Source organism: Physeter macrocephalus, chromosome 14 (genome assembly GCF_002837175.3).
Source record: "Physeter macrocephalus isolate SW-GA chromosome 14, ASM283717v5, whole genome shotgun sequence".
Taxonomy (NCBI): Eukaryota; Metazoa; Chordata; class Mammalia; order Artiodactyla; family Physeteridae; genus Physeter; species Physeter macrocephalus.
The window spans coordinates 733096-753237 of record NC_041227.1 but is presented as its reverse complement, the minus strand read 5'-3'; the positions used below and the strand labels follow the sequence as shown (position 1 = coordinate 753237).

At 66.0% G+C, this 20142-nt stretch overlaps 2 protein-coding genes across 2 annotated transcripts; one reads left to right on the top strand and one right to left on the bottom strand.

Moving 5' to 3' along the window:
• The first annotated feature begins 324 nt into the window (after positions 1-324).
• On the top strand, positions 325-4044 carry BIRC7 (baculoviral IAP repeat containing 7). Its single transcript, XM_007111942.2, has 6 exons — positions 325-826; positions 1689-1788; positions 2107-2188; positions 2301-2346; positions 3566-3637; positions 3800-4044. The coding sequence occupies exons 1-6, from the start codon at positions 325-327 to the stop codon at positions 4042-4044; spliced, it is 1047 nt and encodes a 348-aa protein (XP_007112004.1).
• A 1710-nt stretch (positions 4045-5754) lies between these two features.
• Positions 5755-19382, bottom strand: NKAIN4 (sodium/potassium transporting ATPase interacting 4). The gene is made up of 7 exons (XM_024128643.1): positions 19329-19382; positions 14194-14331; positions 13153-13233; positions 11898-12092; positions 8133-8190; positions 6967-7051; positions 5755-5908 (listed from the first exon to the last, which is right to left on the bottom strand). The coding sequence occupies exons 1-7, from the start codon at positions 19380-19382 to the stop codon at positions 5755-5757; spliced, it is 765 nt and encodes a 254-aa protein (XP_023984411.1).
• Between the last annotated feature and the right edge of the window lie 760 nt (positions 19383-20142).

Genomic DNA, 20142 nt, shown 5'->3' with positions numbered 1-20142 from the left:
CACCCCTCCCCTCCCCCTCCCCCTCCCCTCCCCCTCCCCTCCCCCCCACCAAAGTCCCAGAGCCAGTACCGGCCCTCTGCTGCCTTGGGTGGGTCTCCATGCTCCGGCCCCTCCCCTCATGCCAAGGCACCCCGCCTTCCCCTGTAGAGCAGAGTGAGAACCGCAGCCCTCACAGTGGCCCCGGAGCCCTGTGACACTCCCGCTGCAGCGAGCATGTGACACAGGCTGCCGCGCTGGCCCCTTCCAGAAAGTGGCGGGCCCCAGCGGCCCCCACCCCCAGTCCCCTGGCCGCTCCCCCACCCGGGGCATCTGGGGGGCAGGACCATGCCTGCCCAGCCGCTGTTGCGCCCAGGCAGGGCCCAGGGGTCAGGAGCTCTGGGGAGGCTGGCGGAACACATTCCAGAACCGGCTGCCCAGGGGCCCATCCCTGCCACGGAACTTGTCACAGCTGCTGTCTTCTCTATGGGGCCCGAGGACGGGACCAAGTGCTGGTGCTGTGGCCTGGAGCCCAGCCGCTGTGCAGCTGGCGGCCGCCCCACTTGGGGGCACCACCGACCCCGCTCTCCGTGTGGCCACCTTCAGGGCCAGCGCCCCGACAGTGCCCTGTCCTGGGGAGGCCAGGACCACATGGACGGGCAGATCCTGGGCCAGCTGCGCCCCCTGGCAGAGGAGGAGGAGGAAGATGGGGCCGGGGACGCCCCATCCGCGAGGCCTGCCTTCCCGGGCATGGGCTCTGAGGAAATGCGGCTGGCCTCCTTCTACGACTGGCCGCTGAGCGCCGTGGTGCCGCCGGAGCTGCTGGCCGCCGCTGGCTTCTTCCACACCGGTGAGCCCAGGGGCCCCGGCGCCCCTGCAGACCCTCTGGACTGGGCTCTACCTTCTCCACGGCGTCGGCCCCCGGGGCAGGGAGGGTCCCCAGAGCCCTCCCACGCCTGCGCGCCGCCCCGCAGCCTCTCCTGCGCTTCCGACATGCACGGGCACCTGGGGAGAGGCCAGACCAGCGCGGAAGAGTTGGCCCTGGGCTGTGGGGACAGTGATGGGATGGGGGCCAGGAGGAGGAGGGGGAGGTGTGGGGGCATCTGCAGGGCCCCCGGGAGTCCAGGGACAGGCTCTTGGAGGGCCGGTAGTGGGACGCGCCTGCAGCAGCCCCTGATCTGTGGTCTCTGCCCCAAATCTGTTGATCGTAGGGGGTGAGGCAGGGGCGAGGGCCTCGGGGGTACAGAGATGAGGGTCCGCATCCCCCAGTGGAGTCATGAGCCCCTAAAACAAGTCTGGCGGCAGACAGTTCCCCTTCTCTCCGTCACTGGGAATCCATCCTGAGGAGGGGGCACCTGGGGCAGAGGTGCGGGGTGCGAGGCACCAGGGCTCTGCCCCCACCGTTCCACTCATACTGTGGACGCCCCCTGCATCCCTTTCCCCAACATGCACCTCGATCCTGGCAAGTCCCCAGACATCGTTACCCGTATTCCACTGTCGAGAAAATGGGGTACACGTGAATTCTGAGGAGAACGCTGGGCAAAGGGGTGGCGGAGGCCCGTGGGAGCCTGCCAGGCTCACAAGCAACCCCAGAGAGCCCCTGCCCCAGAAGGGAAGGCCACCTGGGAGCGCCCAACCCTGGCCTTGGGGGACTCACCAGGCCGTGCAAGGGACCAGGCGTGGTCCGGACCAGTGTCTTGGCTCCATCCCAGGCCAGCAGGACAAGGTGAGGTGTTTCTCCTGCTACGGGGGTCTGCAGAGCTGGGAGCAAGGCGACGACCCCTGGACCGAGCATGCCAGGTGGTTCCCCAGGTACGGGCTGCGCGGGCCAGCCTCCCTTCCCCAGCCCCGGGGGTGTCGGGTCTCAGGGCCCGGGGTGCGGGGGACGCTCTGGGGACGGCGCTTCTGATGTTTCTCCATTGATGTTCAAGGGTCTGTCTCCACAGCAGCGTCTCAGCAAGCGCCCACCCCCCCGGAGCCCCAGCTGCCCCCACAGGGGCGGTGGGGGAAGCGGGGGCAGAAGGCACGACCCCGGCCCAAGGGGTCCCCGGGGCGGGGCCTGGCCAGCGCGGGGCTCCTCTGACGGCCCCAGCTCACTGCCCACGGGCCTTCTGAACCCGCTTTCCTCAGGTGTGAGTTCCTGCTCCGGACAAAAGGAAGGGACTTTGTCTGCAGGGTCCAGGAGTCTCGTTGCCGCGTGCCGGGCTCCTGGGTGAGTTCTGCCTGCCCCAGGGCTCTGGGGGGTGGGGGGTGGGGGGTGAGGGTCCCCCTGACCCCTGCTCCTCCGCCTGCTCGGGGCACAGGTATTCTCCGGCTCCTTCCAGGACCGTTCAGAGGAACCAGAAGACGCAGGTCCTGCCACCCCCTCAGGTGAGCCGGGACACGCAGCCTGAGCTTGGCTCCCTGGAGCACCTCCCTCCCGCACTGTGGCCGGGCCGTTGGGTATCCCCGCCACGGGACATTAGGGAGAGTGAAGGCTGCTGCCTGGGCTTGCTTCACGGGGGGCTTCACACAGGCACTGCGTGTGTGTCCGGGGCTGCAGGGAGGCCAAAGCCATCCCCTGCTACCCCTGAGCTGGCCGCTGTGCGCACAGCCAACCCCGAGGCTGGCACGGGGGCGTGGCGGGGGAGAGGCTGCCGTGCACCGGGCGGCCTCTGCCGGGGCGGCGAGAGCCGACGGACCGCCATCCCCAGCACAGAGGGGCCGGCGGCGCGGAGCTCTGCTCTCCATCAGTGCCGGGCCGGGGGTGGGCGGGGGCAGGGTCCGAGGGGCTCCAGGGTTCAGGTCCTGACTGTGCTCTCTGAGCCTCCGTGCCCCGAGCTGTGAAATGGGGCCGGTGCCAGCCTTGACTGGGATTAAACAGGGGTCTGTGTGTCGCCCCGGGAGCAGCGCCTGGCACGTAGTCGAGTTCTGTCCATGGCTGCTTTGGTGATCAGGTTTCCATCTTCCCGGCGCGGCGGCACCTCTGACACAGGCCCTGGGAACACAGCCCTGACTCGGACACGGATGGAGTGGCTGTGATGGCCACAGGGCCTCTCTGCCGGGACCCCGAGGCCCCGGCCCCTGCCTGCCCTCGGTCCAGCACCCCTCGCCCTGCCTTGCAGGTGCCGGGGGCGGCCAGGAGCGGCCCGCGTGGAGCCAGTGCCCAGCAGTGCAGGCCGTGCTCCGGATGGGCTTTGGGCGGGGCCAGGTGCAAGGGCTGCTGCAGCGTAAGTACCGCCAAGTGGTGCCGACCAGCGTGTCCACGTCGCAGCTGGTGGCCGACCTGCTCCAGGAAGAGGACGGGGGCCGGGCAGCAGGGGCCAGAGGTACCTCCACCTCTCTGGACACCGCCCACCTCTCCCTGCTCATTGCCTCTGGACACAGCCTCCCCTCGCTGCCCCCACGGGCCCGGCCCACAGCGTCCAGGGCCATGGCGCGAGGGGCTGGATGGACCGAGCGTCCTGGGGGAGAGTGGGCTCTGGGATCCTGGTGCACCGAGGGTGGGGGAGCGGGCTGGTACTAGGGCTCACCTGTGGCCTGCTGTCTCTGGGCCAGGCCTCGTGTTCCCTGGGGACCTGGGCCTAACCCCTGTTCTACCTGCCCACAGCTCCCGTCCACCCAGGGCCCGAGCTGCCCACGCCCAGCAGAGAGGCCCAGGTGGAAGGCGCCAGGGAGGCAGGTGAGGGTGAGGGCCCACCTGGGGTGGGGGTGGGGCCGGCCCTCCTGCATCGTGCGGTGGGGGGCGGGCACTCCCGGTCTGGCCCGCCCCCCCATCGGCCAGTACGGAGGGTGGAGGTCAGGGTGTGGGGCGATGTCACAGGTCCCCGCTGTGGAGACCCAGGTGGAGCCCAGGCCGAGAGGGTGCCGGTGGCTCTCGAAGCCCCAGGAGCCCGGGATGCGGATGTGGAGGAGCAGCTGCGGCGCCTGCGGGAGGAGCGGACGTGCAGGGTGTGCTTGGACCGCGCCGTGGCCGTCGTCTTCGTGCCCTGCGGCCACCTGGCCTGTGCCGAGTGCGCGCCCAGCCTGCAGCCGTGCCCCATCTGCAGGGCCCCCATCCGCAGCTGCGTGCGCACCTTCCTGTCCTAGGCCAGGTGAGCCTTTGGCCTGGGCGGTGACCACAAGCACGCCGCTCCTGCGATCCTGTCGCAGGGCCGACCCTGGCAGACAGTGCTAATCAACCCCAAACCGCCCCCGATGCGCAGGTATTTGCTTTGAATCCCTCTCAGCACGGCGCCCGGGGGGCCACCACCGCTCTGCTCAAGCGCATCTCTGCCTTGGTTTTCCTAGTGGTCGAGGGGGATAATTCCTCCTGTCCAGCTGGGCATACGTGGCAGCAGCCAGGCCAAGGGGAGGACGTCTTTGGAGGCACGTGAAGAAATGCACGATGCCTTTGTTAGGAGAAAGCGCTGGGGTCTGCCTGAGCATAAGACCCCGCAGGGGATCTCAGCCTGGGATCTGAGGCCTGATGGAAGTGCATGGTGGGTGGGGGAGGGGTGCAGGACGCTCCAATGCTCACGTGGGGGCAGGGGCCGTGGCCTTCTCAGGGTTCTCAAAGGCTCTGAGCCCCAAGGTCTCTCCAAGAATCCTCCGGGGGGAGAAGTGGCAGGGAAGGGAACTCCCTGGGGGCTGAGGGTCCCCAGCCGGGGGGGGAGAAGCCAACGGGAGCTGCCGCTTCGGCCCTCCTCCCCACCAGGAGCTGTGAGCACCGGCCCCACGTGGGCACCCACTCGGTGGCTTGCTGAGCACGGCTGAGCTCGCGTCCAGCTCTGACCAGGCCAGCGTGGAAGAAGGAGCTGCAGGCGGCTTGGCGTGCGGGGTGGGAGCCTTTGTCCCTGTGTGTGGGTGCTTCGGAAGAGTCAAAATAAAGTGTGGGTTTTCCCTGGATGGTGTGCAGCAGAGCCTCTGTTCCAGATCCACCAGCCCCCCCTCCACCACCTTTGCCCCAAGCGTCTGCCCACCCCCTCCCCGCCTCGCCTCACCAGTAGGGCAGCACAGCCGGCCGGCCAGGCCCATTGCAGGCCATTCCCACCACCCCTCACCCTTTCCCCTGTCCCCTGTTCTTAACTTCTCAGCATTTTAAGGACTTTTAGAACGGACTAGCCTTGGGCTGCTTCTGAAACTGAACTTGTAATTGTCCACCAAGGTCCTGCATGGTAGGGAAGGCGGTCTGGAGGCCAGGTTCCCTTCTATCCTCTACTGTGGGCACCCTGGGATACGCGCACTAGGACTGTTGCATCCCGGGGGCTCGGACAGGCTCTCTGCTTTTCACCAGGAAGCCCTTGCCCTGTGGGCTCCCGGGCAAGCCCAGCCCTCACCCCGGGGGTCCCACCGGCCGCAGCACCTGGGGCCCTAACCCTAACTCCCACCGCGCTCAGGTGGAGGTCGCCATGGGCTCACGTGGACCCTCGCGGGGGGGGGGTCCCCCTCTCCCCGTCTCGCAGGCCCCTTGGCCGGCCCCCCCCGCCACCGCCCCAGCATGGGCGTGTGCAGCCCCTGGGGGTCAGGCTGCCCTGGGGAGGGCATCTGAGGGACGGGGCTCCTTGGCCAGCAGCCGCAGGCCTGCTGTAGATGGAGTGCATTCCCAGTGCTACCGGGGGCCAGGGATGAGGCGTTTTCTCGTGTCTTTTGTGTTTTTAGGAAAAGGAAACAACAAACTCTTTAGAGGTTGCAGCCGTCCCGGCCTGGTGCTGGCCCTGCCGCCCTGGCTCACGTCCAGTCACCAGACCCTGGGGGCGCCTGCAGGGCCACGGGGGCAGGGAGGTCCGCTGCCTGGAGGCTCCTCACCGTTGGCGTGGGTCACCGAAGCTGGAGGTCGCGGGGGGCGGGGGGGGATGGGTGCTCTTCACCTACGCCGCCGGCCGGCCTGCGGGGCGAGGTGGGGGTGAGCAGGCGCAGAGAAGCCGGAAGGAGGGCGCAGTCAGCGGTCAGCGGGGCTGCTGTGCCCTCGTCCCTTGGAGAGCAAATGGGACAAAATCCAAGAAGGGGAGGGCTTCCTGGCCTTCGGAAAAGGGCGCGGGGAGGGGCTGGGCTTCTGCGAGGCCCGGCCAGGACCGGGGCTCCCCACGCAGGCAGCTGGGGGCCTTGTCCCTGCAGAGCTGACTCTGGCCGCAGACATCTCGTTGGGGTTTGAGCCGGGGGACTGGGAGCGGAGCGAGGGGCTCACCCTAGGTCCTTCTGGCCGCCCAGCTCCACGGCCAGGGGGAAAGCCCAGAGGCGTGTCCAGCCTGGCCAGTTCTCCCAGCCTGTGTGCCCGGGTCATCAACTCCCACATACCCTGCCCTGGCTCAGGGGTCTGAGCGAGGCCTCTCCCCCATCACGGGAGCTGGACGCCTGCTACCTCTGATGGCTCTTAGCTGATGAGGGGGCCTCACCTATAGGGTAGAAGGGCTGGGGGGGCCACCGAGAGGGCCAGGGTCCCCAGGGATGGCCACAGGTGTGGCCCTGAAGGGCAGGCTTGACCCTGAGGGCCTGGGTGAGACGGAGGAAGCTCAGCTCTGCCAGGAGGAGGACCACAGCCACCCCTGCTGACCCCAAGTTTCAGGACGCCATGTGCGCCAGGGCCCGTGGCGCAGGCCGCTCCGGAGGGGGGCCAGTGGCCCAGGCACCCCCACGGAGGCCTGGGGTGGTCGGGGCCATGGGCACTGCTTTTCAAGAGGGAAGAAGTCTGATCCTCCAAAGGAAGGAAACCAACTCCTCAAATTTCCTGCCACCGTGAGACCCAGGAAAACCGCTCTGTCGCTCTCCTGGGTGGTGGCCTCTCAGCGTCCCCTCAGCCCCGACTCCCACAGACTCTGCTGGGCACGGAGGCCGAGCCCCAGAGCCTCTGCACCCCACACCCGGCCCAGAGCCGGCATGGAGCAAGTGGGAAAGCGGGGGATGGACAGACAGACGGATGATGGATGGACAGGCAGACAGACGCCTGGTGAGGTTTCCCCAAGGAGAGGAGCCTGGCGGCTATGCTACCTGGATTGGCCAGGCCAGCGGGGCAGGCTCTGCGGCCGTGCTTACAGGCATGCCTGCGCGAACGAGAGGCTGGAAGGCTTTTCTCTGACATGGCAGAGAGGAAATGGGTCAAATCCACCAATGAAATCAACTGAAAGGAACCAAGACCCAACTAAAACAAACCCAAACAACGGACAGGATGGCAGAGCGGAGAACGTTCCCAAGTGCAAACACTCGGGAGGTGACGCAGAGGTGGGAGGGGCCGCGGGCTGCCCAGACTGGCGAGCAGAGGGTGAATTCCCGCTGGATGCAAAGCTTCAAAGGATGCTGGCGCTCTCATCGGGGGGCTGCCCCGTGCCCTGCCGGGCTGTCCCAATCACAGCGCCTCAAAGCTGCGTCCGCACAGCACATGGGCGGCCGGGGCTTGCTGGGCAAAGCTAACACGTTTCTGAGCCCCAGGGCTGGCTCCTGTCCTAAAACGTTTTAATGTAACCGACACGGGAAGCCCCTTCTGTTTCCTCCCAGCCGGCTGTGGGCTGAGTGATGGCTTGGGGCCGCCCAGCACCAGGACCGAGGGTAGCTGGGGGCTGGTCCAGGACTGAGTCTGGTCTCTGAAGGACACGTGGACCGCCTACCCCACGGCCACCTGACCTCTGGGAACAGAGGCTCTGAATTCTGATTCAGATCCCAGGGAAGGTTCTGCCCGCAGGAGCTGTGGGCCCCCCGGGTGCGCCCAGCCCCGGCCCACCCCGGCGAGACCCCGTCAGAGCCTGGGGTGGTGAGGGCTGGTGAGGGCACCCGAGTGTTGATGCTGTGTATCAGAGGAAAAGTCAAGAGGGCTCACGGGGGGGGGGGGGGGGTGCGAACTCCGCTCGGATGCGTCCCCGCTAGCACCGGGCCTGAAGGTGGGCCGGTCCCCAGCTGCGAGGGGGCGCGGGGCGGGGGGCCTTTCCTCTGTAGGTCAGAGCTCAGCCTTCCGCCTGTGACATCTGTGCGGATCGTGGGGGCAGCCCCTCAGCACAGGAGCCCCCAGACTGGAGGAGCTGGGGGTGCACCGACCCCTGGTGCCCACAGCCCAGGGCCTCCCCTGTCTCTGCTCAGGCCAGGACCTCCGTGGCACGGGGACCCATTTAAGAGGCCAGCCCTCGGGTTCTCTTTCCCTCCCCCACCGCCTGATGGGGCCAGCAGGTCACTAACAGCATTCTGCAGGAGGCTGGTGGTCGCACACTTACAGCTGTCCTCCTCGGTGACGGCGCTGCCCACATGGCAGGCACAGACGAAGCCCATAAGCTGAAAGACATGGAGAGGTCACTCGGGGTGAGGCCCCGGGAGCCACAGAAGCATTACCGTGGGACGTGGGCCCCAGCGCGTCCCAACCACGCAGCCACTGCCCCTCCTGGCCTCGGTGTCCTCGTCTGTAACACTGATCGAGGGGAGTGATCTGCCAGCCTCCTTAGCTCTGGAGTTACAGGCGGCGTCCACTCCCCAGTGGGGCCGAGCGAGCCCTTGCTTGAACGGGGGAATGAGATGCAGAGAGGAGCCCTGGGAGACACACGACTGCAGCCCGAAGGTCCCCCAGGCCGACCGTGCGCCCACAGGCTGACACCCTGTCACAGCCAAGCCATCCTCCCCAGCATCTCTCGCCGTAAGCAGACAACTGCCAGGCTTCTCCTCCTTGGGAAGCCATGGTAGAGAAGCTTCGAGCCAGCCAAGCTCACGGTTTGCACGGCAGTGCAGGGGAGACAGACCGAGGACTTGGTGCAGCGGGCAACCCTGGGCAGAGTGGACGGGGATGGCTGGGGTTGGGGGCTTGGTCTGGCACACGTTCATTAGCCAGGCTCCTCAGAGGAGGATGCTCGGACTTCAGGGAAAAGAGGGCAGGCCTGCATTAAACCCCCACAGACGCCCGGGCGCCAGGGCCACTGCGGCAGAAAGGGCTCCGGCTGAGACGGGGCAAGGCCGCCCTGCCCAGAGCCCGGGTGATGGCGAGCACGGGGGAGGGGGAGTTACTCCACGCAGGGTGTTTACTGCATCCGCTTTGATGAGCACGAGGGGCCCAGCCCTGACCTCTGCTGGGGCTGACAGACAATGCACAGGGCGGCCCGGAGTGGGCAGCAAAATGTATCTTCAAGCCACAGGGTCTCGCGGAAGGCCCACAGCCCTGTGTGCTCACAGGACCCCTGGAGGGGCAGCCCCGCCCCAGCTCATCCGGGAGGGGAGCCTCTTCCACAGAAGCTGGAAACCTGAGAGGTGGCCCAGGACTGCGAGGTCATGCCCTCTGGCCTCTCTCTGCCCTGTAGGTCAGCCCTGCATCCTCTGGGGCATCACCTATTGTCTTTGGTCACCCCCATAGCAAGCGGTGGTCTCGACCCCGAGGACATAGCACAGAGTGAGGTTCCAGTAGTGGTGGGTCAGAGGGGCCCCACCTGCCCCTGCAGGCACCCCCTCCACATTCCCTACCCCGCATGGTGTGGCCGGTGTCCACCAGCGCCCTCCAGCTTGGGTTGGCCCATGGGGAGCCCAGCAGGAAACTGGAGGGAGGGGGGAGGGGGAGAAGAAGGGCTCGTATCCCCCAGCCCCTTCCCTGCCAGCACAACTCCTCCCCACCTCCCTTCAGGCTGGGGTGGCAACAGCTCAGCCACGAGCCCCAGGGGAGGGGGATATCCCGTGGGGTCCCCGACGTGGCACCTACGCTTAGGACAGCCCCTTCCCCTGCCCCCGGGAATTAACCTAAGCCGAGTGCATGCATCATCACTGTCTCGCTGGGACCCTGGCTGATCAGGGGAGTAAGCAGAAACGATGTTTCATGGGGGGTGCCTGCCATGGAGGGGCTGCAGCAGGTCTTCGGAGAGAGGGTGCTGGGGTCTGTCTGTGGGGCGACCACAGCCGGGGCGGGGGGCAGGGCACAGGAAGCCAGCCAGCGGCGCAGCTGCAGGGGCAAAGGGCCACGGGAAGGAGAGACTGGCCTCCCATCAGCAGTGGCAAGACCTCAGGGCGGTTACTTTCACCAAAGAACAAACCCAGCAGCCTCCCTTGACGCCCCATATGCCTTGAAGGAGGAGACGGAGCTGGAAGGGCTCAGAAGCCCGTCCTTCCAGGCGGCAGGTCAGGGGCCTCCTCTGTGCCTGTCTCCTTGCCATTGCAAGGCAAACCTGCGCCGCCTCCCAACGCCCGAGAGCTGGCCAAGGTGCTGAAAACTCCTCCACAGCCCTGCTCCTCCTCGCTGGGCGGGGCGCTGGGGGAGGCCGCCCCACCGGCCACACCTCTGCCCGCCCACCGCCCCTCCCGTGGCCCCTGGGGATCCGGCCCAGCTCCTCCGTGAGGCTCTCAGACCCGCCCGCCCCGCCCCCCAGCACCGGCCGGCTGTGCAGCCAACGGTCTGCTGCTCCTGGGCCCTCAAAAGCAATCAGCAGAGGGCTGACTGGTATCTAGAAGCCGGCATTTCCCTGAAGACCTACTGTACAGCACAGGGAACTCTACTCCATATTGTGTACTAACCCGTACGGGAAAAGAATCCGAAAAAGAATGGATCTATGTCCACGTGTAACTGAACCACTTTGCTGTACACCTGAAACTGACACAGTGTTGTAAGTCAAATATACCCCCATATAAAATAAACATTATATTAAACAAAAAGAAACCCCCATCCCTGGGGATGAAGGATAAAAGTGAGGAGTCTCTGTCTCTGCCGTCACGTGCAGTCAGAAACGCCCAGGAGAATCTTCCTTTGTTCTTTTCCAGCTTCCTTCCTGTTGCCTTTTCACAGATTCTGTACGTGATTTCAGAAGCTCTGACCTGTATCCTTGGCAAGCGGTTCTTTCTCCTTTCGAGGAATGCACCCAGGTTCCCAAGTATTTTGGGAAAACCAGAGCCCTCTTTTTGCCTCAGTGAATAAGCCATGGTGGGAGAGAGAATGTCCCAGCACCCGAGGGACCGGCAGCACCCAGATGCCCCAAAGTCTGGATTTCTGCAGGAACTGTAAGAGCAGGAGGGGAGGGAGCCCTGGGAGCTCGAGAGGCACCCGAACTGTCACGTTTTTCCTGCCAGGGAAGGCCCTAGACCTGGCATTCAGTTTCCAACGTCAGCTGTGGGCGCAGAGCATCCGTGCTATAAACGCAGCATCCACGCGGACACGGGGCCGTCGGCCTGCATGCACGCAAGCAGTCAGGAGCCTCCGGGTCTGACCAGCGCCCTCCAGTGGCCACAGCCGTCCTGCCCGAGCCCTGGAGTCAGCCGGGGCTGCCAGGCACTGGCCCAGCCCGCTCCGGCCCTTCCCGTCTGACCACTTCTCTGGAGCTGCACACAAAACACCTCATGCTCGACTAAGTTTGAATTTCGGATACAGAATGAAACCATTTTTAGTATAAGTATGTCCCAAACATGGCATGGAACACGCTTACACTAAAACTTGCTGTTTATCTGAAATTCAGATTTCACCGGGCATCCTGTATTTTTACTCGCGGCATCTACACCCCTACTCTCTATGCCGCAGGAGCAGGAAGGGGCCGGCGTGCAGGCCAGGCTGGGTCTCCCCCGCCCCTGGCCCCCACGGGCAGATTGTCGGGTATGGAAACAGACCCTCTGACTTGGAGGAGGCTGTGGAGAAGCTCCCAGGGCTCCTCCCCTGCCACGCTGCCTCCAGGGTGGGGGGGGGTGGGACTGCAGGAGGCTTCACCTTGATCCCCCTCACAGAGGGTCCTACCTGCCCGCCCGACCCCACTGCATCATCAGAAGTTTCAGGTTCTGTCCCCTCGGTTCATCCTCACACCAGCCCTGGGGTTGGAATTGGTTCTGAGCCCACTCTGCGGAGCGGGTGGCCCAGGCCACACAGGTGGGGGTGGGGGTGCGGTTCCTTAACCTCTCGGCAGGGATGGTGTGAAGAGGGGCTCCCTGCCCCCTGCAGAGGACCTCCTCTGCCTCACAGGAAAGGCTGAGACCTGGTCCCACAGCAGGATGAGCCCCTCCCCCCGCCCCCACCTCCCCTCCCCCGCACTCACCGCCAGCAGGATCTGCAGGGCGCTGTGCAGGGCCTCCACGTAGCCATGATCCAGGGTGCAGCCAGTGCCTGGCACCAGGGCCTGGCTGTCCGGGGGACCCAGGCTGGCCGCCGGCTCCTTGTGCACGCAGCCCGGGCCATGCTCACGCCACCAGGAGTGGTGCCAGGAGAGGCTGAAGGTCAGGAGCCCGCTGTCCTGGGGGAGGGGTGGGGGGTGGGTGGGACCAGGTCAGCACCAGGGATAGAGCCAAACCCCACCCACTGCAGCCCAGATGGGCTCCCTGAGAAGGGCAAGGGGTACTCTGCCCTCCCGCCTCCCCTGCCCCGGCCCCTTGGGCTCCAGCCGTCGGGAGCAGGGGGCACCAAGGCCCTCCCAGTCATTCCCTTGCAGGGAAGGCCTCCCTGTGCTTTGCCATGGGCCCCCGGCTCACACCCCGTCCTCCAGGAAGGCCTGCCGGCCCAGGACAGACCCCCCAGGACACACTCTAACGGTGCCCTGGGCCCCTCCTTCGCATCTCAGGCCAACGCTGCCATTTCGGGTGTGTCTGAACTAACCTCTGTCTCCCCCACTGCTGCCCAGATGTGGTCCCAGGAAGCAGGGGCCATCTGCCCCGCTGCCCACCCGTGCCACCCCACTCCTGGCTCTTAGACTGCCCTCTGAGCTTTGGGCAAAGATGAAATAAAGTGCTTTGTGTGAAGCGCCTGAATCAGCTGCATAGGCTGGCTTTGCTCACACGGATGCTCCCAGAACATGGCTTGGATGAGGCGTCCCCTCCCCTGCAGGGGGGACCTGGGCACTTTGTCAGCGTTTGAAGGAGCAGCCCAGAGGGTAGGCAGGAGGACGGCATGCCCTCTGCCTGGCCGCCCGGCGGTGTTCCCACCTGCACCCTCTGCAAAGGCTGCTCTCTCTGCTCCGGCTCCCCAGCCCTGACTCTCCTTCCAGGTGCTGCCCAGGTTCCAGGCCCCCTCCTCCAGGAAGCCTTCCCTGGTGCATCTACTACCAGCTGGAGACCACCTGCCAACCAATGCCCACAGCCCCTCATCCATCCATCAGATCACTGATCCTTCCCCCAAAAACTTTACCGAGCCGCTGCTATGGGCCGGGACGGTTCAGGGTGCGAGGGACAGAACCATGAAGAGACCCAGCCTCTGCCACCATCGGGGAGCCGCGCAATAAACAAGCAAACACATCCAGTGCCCCCGGCCCCTCGCCAAGATCCCCTCCGTTTGCGTGAGTTTCCCATGACTTAACTCACCTTTGAGAGGCCCCCCACTTCCAAGTAGAAGCAGATAATGAAGACGTTCCAGGTGACCCAGGCGGCCGCCCACACTGCGTACTGTGGAGACAAGAGAGGGCGGGGGAGGGGGGGGGGGGGGGGGAATGTAACTTTGCACCTCCCCTTTGGAGGACAAGGCCTCTGCAGGGTGGGGGGCTCTGCTCCCCGAGTCTGGAGCCCAGGATGCTCCGTCAGGCGGAGGGCGTCCCTGAGCCCACCGGGAAGAGGTCCCACACTGTGCCAAAAGGGTGACAAGGCTCCTGCCCCCGCAGGGCCGGGGAACACCTAGGAGATGGGGAACAGCGGGCTGGAGGGAGCCAGCACAGAGCACACTTCCCGAGCTTGGTGTCCTGGCCCAGAGGTGCCCGTGGCCCATGCCACACAAACCAATGACGAGCAAGGGCAGAGCCCCCAAAACCCACCCCAAAGATCGCCCCCGAGAGCTGCCTGCAGCGGGGAGGGCTGCCAGCTGGCACCTGCTTTCGTGAAGTTTTACTGAGACGCAGCCCCGCCCATTGTGCGGCACTGCTCAGCCTGTGTCTGGGCCATGACAGTACCTTCCACGAGGCTGTGCGGCCTTTACAGGAGGGTTTGCTGCAAACCCTGATCCAGACCAGTTTTGATCTGTACTGAACAAAAATGCTACTCTGCTCAGAGCAAAACTTTCTGCACATCGTTTGAGCTTCTCCAGAGGCAGGACGTTCGGGGGCATGGGACCACGGGCAGGGAGAGGGTGCTGAGACATGCCGGGTTCCAGTTCCGCCTTGGGCCCCTGGCAGGTGCTCTGCAGCTCAGTTTCCCAGAAGCAACCCTGAAGCCGCCCTGAAGCCACAATGTCCAGGTCAGAACTCAGATGTCCAGGCTGTGGGAAGGCCTGAGCCTGGGGGTCTGTGCGGCTGAAATCCGGGCCTTTCCAGGTTTTCTGATGGCTTCCAGGACAATACTGTCACTGAAGCCCTCCATGCCGGTCATCCTGGCCCCCCTGCCCGCAGGAGAAGGGCTGGAGCAGAGCGGACTCACCACCACGATGTAGCGAGGCCGGTACTGGATGGCGCCGAAGAGCCCCAGGATGACCGCGACAATGTGGCTGAAGGTGGCCATGATGGGCGCCCACTGGTAGCCCAGGAAGTCGAACACCTGCCGCTCCAGGGCGGTGACCTAGGAGCAGGGCAGGCGTGTGAGGGGCGGCGGACCCCTGGGAGCCCCAGGTCCCGCTCCTGCCTGATCACCACCATCCAGCACCCACTGTGGTCTCGGCTCTCCAACAAAAGTCTCCAAACAAGTCGACGGGCCTGGAGGCACCACCGTTGGGGTGTCCCTCCTGGAACAAGCCCCCGCCCTCAGCTTCCTCACCTGCAGAACGGGAACACGGGGGCTGCTCTAACTTCGGGGGCCGCAGGGCCAAACAGCAAACGTGGGGCAGGAAGGTCGAGCGGGACACTGGGCTCCTTGGGCCCCCAGATCAGCACCCTCCCCGTCGGCGGGGCTCTCTCACCGCTCTGGGGCCTCTCCTTCCAGGACGTTCCCCCCGCCCCCGCTCCGTGGATGCCAACCTTGCAGGCTCGGCCGACACAGGACCAACGCCAGGGGGTCAGATATGCCTAAGAAACCTGCCGTTTTATACGCAGGGGAGACGGACCGGATCTGAGCTCGGTCGTGACTTCAGAAAGCACTCCCTCATTCATTCGTTCTTTCCCTCACACATTCATTCACTCATCACGTTTGTGGGGCCGAGCTCGTCACCAGGAGGAAGGACGACCGAAGCCACTGCACCCCAGATGCCATCCCATCTGTGTCCACGGCAAGGAAGGTGCGGCGAACAAGGGCAGAGAAGACCAGCACATCCCGGGGGGACGGTGGCAGAGAAAGGACAGCAAATCAGCACAGCCCGTGGCTGCATTCCACAATGTCCCCGTGGGCCCACTGTGTGTCCAGCACTCATTGCCGCTGGGAGGGCTGCAGAGGCGAGAGAGCCATCTGGACCCAGAGCAGGTGGGGTCGGGGGCCGTCCCCTGAGCCCTGGGGTGGGAAGGACTCTGAAGGGCGGAGGACGGAGGGGAGCCCCTCCCAGCAGGCAGCCTCAGGCGGGCACTGGAGAAGCCAGACTGTCTCACAGCCGGGCGGGCGAGGTCACCGCATGCCCCTCCCCAGGACTGGATGGGCTGAGGCCAGCAGCAGCAGGGCTGGGACGGGGGGAGGGGGTGGGACGGGACAGCGAGGGGTAGCCTCCCTCCCACGTGGCCCCCGGCACCGAAGGACAGAGCCCAGCCAGGTGAGCCTTTGTGGACTGGCCCTGTGGTCACCAGGCCTGCTGGCCACAGAAGCCCCTACTGCAGCCAGGGTGCTCGGCCCTCCCCTGCCCGCCCTCCTCTCCGCTGCTCCAGGCCTGTGTCCTGGAGCCCTCACGGGACCCCCGCCAGTCCCCAGGAAACAGCTGCTGTGGTGCGTCCTGGGCACTGCCCAGCCACCGTGCTTGGCCCGGACCAGGTAATAGCTATTTCCAAGAGGTCTCGGGGAGGGACCAGGTAATAGCTATTTCCAAGAGGTCTCGGGGAGGCGGTATCCCAAGCATGTCCTGCGGGGGGCTGGGGTCTGCCCTAGAAGACAGCGGGAGTGCGGAGTGGGGAGGCGGGAGCAGACCCCCAGCGGGGCGTCACGTCAGGCAGCTTCCAGCGCGATGGCGTGCCCCAGCAGAGTGGCCAGACAGGACCCCCAGGGAGAGGCGCCAGAATGCTCTTCCCCGACGGGAGGAAGCACACAGTAGGTACAGAGCCACGGCACAAGGTGGAGACCTTGGCAGTGAACTGGGCCAGCTTCAGGGCAGGAAGATGAGCAGTCATTAAGCCCCCTCCCCAGTCCGCTGGACTGTGTCCAGGGAAGCCTGTTCCCTGGCGGGTGGGCGCCAGCAGCCCCCGCAGGCCTTTGGGGACACCCCACTTCAGGGACGCCCACGCCCTTTAGACAAAGTCTGAGCTCCCTCCCCGCGTGGGCTCGGGCCCTGCCTTCCGCCCCTCCCCCCCCAACAGACCCTCACTGCCGCGTCCCCGAGACCCTGCATCTCTCAGCTCCCGGGGCCACGCTCCTGCCTCACCCGGGTCCTCCGCGTGCAGTTGTGTCTGCGGGAGCCCCACCACACGCGCTTCTCCCCAGGTGCCTCGCGTTCTCACGCACCTGCGACTCGGTCCACTCCGTGTCGATGTCAGCAGCACTGACCCGGGGCAGCAGGAGGGTCTGTCTGTCCGTCTGTCTACAGACGTCGCCTGGGCTAGGCCACTGCCTAGCCCCGCACGAGCCTCCTCGCCCATCAGGGCTCAGCTGCCCCATCTCGGCGTGGCCCCCGGTGCCCAGAGGAGGCCTGCACATCGAAGGTCCTCAGTTACAGATTTTGGGCAAGGAGACAGGCATCTGAGGGCAGAGGGCCTGCGTCTGCTGCCTCACGAGAGCCCGGCCCCACCTGACTGGGCAGCCGCGGGCTGCTGGACTCGACTCCACGCCGGCAGTCTCCGCGGAGGACAGCCACGTGGACCCTTGGCCGCAGATGAGGGCAGGGAGGGTGGGTGGGCCAAGGTCCAAGGTGGTGCAAAAGGAGGGGGAGGGGCCATGCGTGAATGGCCTACACTGTGGTGGGAAGCTCCGCGGGGCAGGAAGAAGAGACACACATCCACACGCACACACGAGCACCCGTGCGCACACACGAGCACACACGAGCACACACGAGCACGCACACAGCCCTCGGGGCAGAGCTGGCCAACAGCCCCTGTTCTAGACAGAATGAAATTTCGGTCTTAGCCCCAGGCCTCCCCTCGGTGCCCAGAAGCCCCTGACCCACGGGCAGGGACGCCTGCCCTGCTTGAACTCGCCCGGGGTGCCATGCACGGGGCGGGGAGGCGGAGTGAGGGTGCCCCCATCCCCTTCCTACCCCACCCCCGCCCATCACCGGCCGCCGGCACTGTCCTGTGAGGCCCAGACTCAGGGCCAGCCTGGCTGTGCAGCCTGGCTGCTGAAGTCTCTCTAAGTCTGAGGGGCGGCCCCCAGGGTCGGCTTGCCAGAGAGCCCCCGCAGCTGGCAGGGTGGCGGCACGGGTGGGGCTGGTGGGGGCGTCTTTTTCGTTTCTAAGCCAAGGTACCGGAAGGCTCAGCTCTCTGCAGTGCCCCAGTGGCCTGCTCACCGGTCCCAAACCCCTCGCTGGGCCCTGGCTCCCGTCAGAGCCAGGGCCCAGCCTGGGAAAGGGCCTCAGGGTGCTGCAGCTGGCTCAGAGCGGGCAAAGGTCACGCTATTCTTCACGGAGAAGGCTCTGAGACGTTCAGGCCTTTGTCCCATAGTTGGGTAACAAGAAAACTCTCACGCTTGTCAAAAAGGGAAAAGAAAGCAGAGGACTCCCCACATGGCTCTCCCCTCGGCTCCCCCGCCCTGCCCCCCATAGTGACCAGAGCGGTGGGCTGCGTCAAACTTCTTCCTACTCCGCTGCCCCCTGCACCCGGCAGAGGAGGGACAGGTGCACGGCCGGGACAGAAGGCCTTTTGCAGCTGTCCGCTGCCCTTAGCTGTGACCACTGGCCGCATGGGGACGAAGCTCCATCCTGGCCCTAGGGCTCACCTTGCTGAGACCAAAGAGTCAGCAGGAAGCCCCCATCCAGCGAAACCTTGCTGCCCTCAAGCCTAGATAGCCCTTCCCCCACAGCTACAGCCAGATCTCCAGAGGCCTGTGGCGGGCCCATCTGTGTACCATCCACCAAAAGACAGTGAGTGACACCGCTGCTCCAAGGCCCGGGATAGCTCCCTATTGCCAGTGGAACAGCCCCTGGGCCCTCTCTCAGGCTTATCTGTCCAGCAAAACCCCGCAGACCGCCCACCTCCCTCCTCACTCCCCACCACCCCTGCCCCTCGCTTCCACTGCACTGAGCCTGCTCCACAGGGAAGCTCCAGCAGCTCCTTCCTTCCTCCAGGTGGGCCTGTGTATCTCTGCCCCCTGCCAGCCTGGACAGAAGCCCTGCCCCCAGGCAAAGGACAGGACCCGCATCCGTGCATGGCCGTGGGTGCAGGAGGACTTCCTACTCACAGCCTCTCTGAAGCAAGCCCCTTCCTCCTCCGTGGCCCTCTAGCTCCGGAGAAGCACCCTGCCAGCTGAGTTAGGAGCACACCCAGGGATCTTGGACAAAGCAGCATTTCCCTTTTAAGACCAGAGACCCAGGGGCTCACCAGCATCTCCTCCCCAGCCCAGGGGCCTCCACCTTTGTTTAGCCCCCTCCCCCTAGGCGGCAGGAGCTCCTGAAGCTCCAAAGGCAGAACTGAAACTTGGCAGAGGGATGCCCAAGTCCTCCAACAAAGCTCTGCATCCAGAGGGCCCAGCTCTGTATCCTGGCCCGGACACAAAAGACAGGGAGGCACAGCCCTGTGCACAGGCTCAACCCTCTTCTCCGCTCCGGGACTCTCCAGGCCAGGGCAAAGGGGAGGGGCCTCCTCCTCCAGCTTGGGGGCGTCAGGGGTGGGCACGGCGGGGCTCACACACCCCTACACAGACACACCGGCAGACATGCAGACAGACACACACTCCCAAATTCACAAGCACCCTGGCCGCCAGGGGCTGTCAGGTCTCAGAAACTGGACTCCACCGCTCACTCATTGCCTAGTGCTGGCTTCGGAGAGGGAGCGCACACACACACACACACACACACGCACACACCCTCGCAACGCTCCTTGCGCGCGCACCCGGGGCCACACATACCTTCTGACACGTGTGGACACCGCGCGCAGCGGCGCCCCTTCCCCGCCGCGCGCACGGGACTTGGAGATCGCGGGGCCTGGCGCTCCCGCGGGGAGGGTTTTGTTCCGCGACAGGCACTTCCAGCGGCTCCCAAGTACCTGCCGCGTCGCTCCGGACCCCGCGGACGCCCCGCGCCGCCAGCCCGGACTCCGCGCGCGCACACACGGCGGGGCGCACGGAGGGGCCGTCGGGGTCGCACATAAGGCGCTGGCTTCCCACCCCGCCCGGACGGCGGGGAACTTCGGCCGCAGAAGCGCGCGGGTCCGAGCCATGCCCAGTCGGGGGCCCCCAGAGGCTGTCGCGGACCCAGCGGGCAGGGCTGAGTGTGGTGATGGCGTCCGGATCCCCCAATGCGCTGGGACCGCCGGGCCCGAGGAGGGGCCGCCGCTCACCAGCTGGAAAGTGCAGAGGAAGATGAGCGCGCAGCGGCCGGAGCAGCAGCCCATGGCTCCGGCCCGGCCCGGCCCGCGGGCGCCGCCTCTGCGAGTCTGGACCAGGTGCCACCAGCGCGCGGGACGCCCGGCGCCTGGGCCCGCAGCCCCCGCCCTTCACTTCCCCCCATTCCCGCCCCCCCAGCCCCCGCCCCCGGCCCCGCCCCACTCTGCCGCGATCCCAGGTCCCCGAAGTCCCTGCCTCCCCCCGCCCCCGCTGCAGCCCCGCCCCCGCCCCACAGACCCGAGATCGCGGCCGGCCAGTTCCCACCCCGCAGCCCCAGCCAGTCCTCTGTCCCGCCCTGCTCGGCAGCCCCGGGTCACCCAGCCCAGCCCCGCCCCTCCGACTAACAGCTGCGCAGCGTCTCTCCCCCTCTCTAGCTCGACTCGCAGCTTCTGGGGCCTTGTGCCAGCTGGGGAGGGGGCGCGGGACCCCTTCTTAAAGGGGCGATGGCGCGGCTTGTCAGGAAGTGTGGAGCTGGAGGGGCTGCGCGGTGGCCTCAGCACAGACCCGGAGCCGCTGCAGACCTGCCCCACAGAGTCCAGGGTACCCCCAGGATATCCTACCCCGAGCCCCGCACCCTGTACCTCCTGCACTTGCCCCGGGCTCTCTCGTGTGAGCCACCCACCCAACCGCCTTCCTAATGGGGCCCCAGGCGCACTCCATCCCTGAGGCATCCTGGACTAGGTCAGGAGCTCAGAGGTCCCCCTGCTGGGGGTGAGGACTCAGGAGCAGGAGGAGGGGCGGGCTAGCCTACCAGGAGCTCACCTGCCC

Bases quoted from the DNA above. Each gene is read 5' to 3' on its own strand.
- BIRC7 (XM_007111942.2), top strand. From the start codon at position 325: ATGCCTGCCCAGCCGCTGTTGCGCCCAGGCAGGGCCCAGGGGTCAGGA. The intron at 2,347-3,565 runs GTGAGCCGGGAC...ACCTGCCCACAG, and splicing joins AGGTCCTGCCACCCCCTCAG to CTCCCGTCCACCCAGGGCCC. The intron at 3,638-3,799 runs GTGAGGGTGAGG...GTGGAGACCCAG, and splicing joins GGAAGGCGCCAGGGAGGCAG to GTGGAGCCCAGGCCGAGAGG.
- NKAIN4 (XM_024128643.1), bottom strand. From the start codon at position 19,382: ATGGGCTGCTGCTCCGGCCGCTGCGCGCTCATCTTCCTCTGCACTTTC. The intron at 13,234-14,193 runs GTGAGTCCGCTC...TTGTCTCCACAG, and splicing joins GGCCTCGCTACATCGTGGTG to TACGCAGTGTGGGCGGCCGC. The intron at 8,191-11,897 runs GTGAGTGCGGGG...CATGTCTTTCAG, and splicing joins CCCTGCAGATCCTGCTGGCG to CTTATGGGCTTCGTCTGTGC.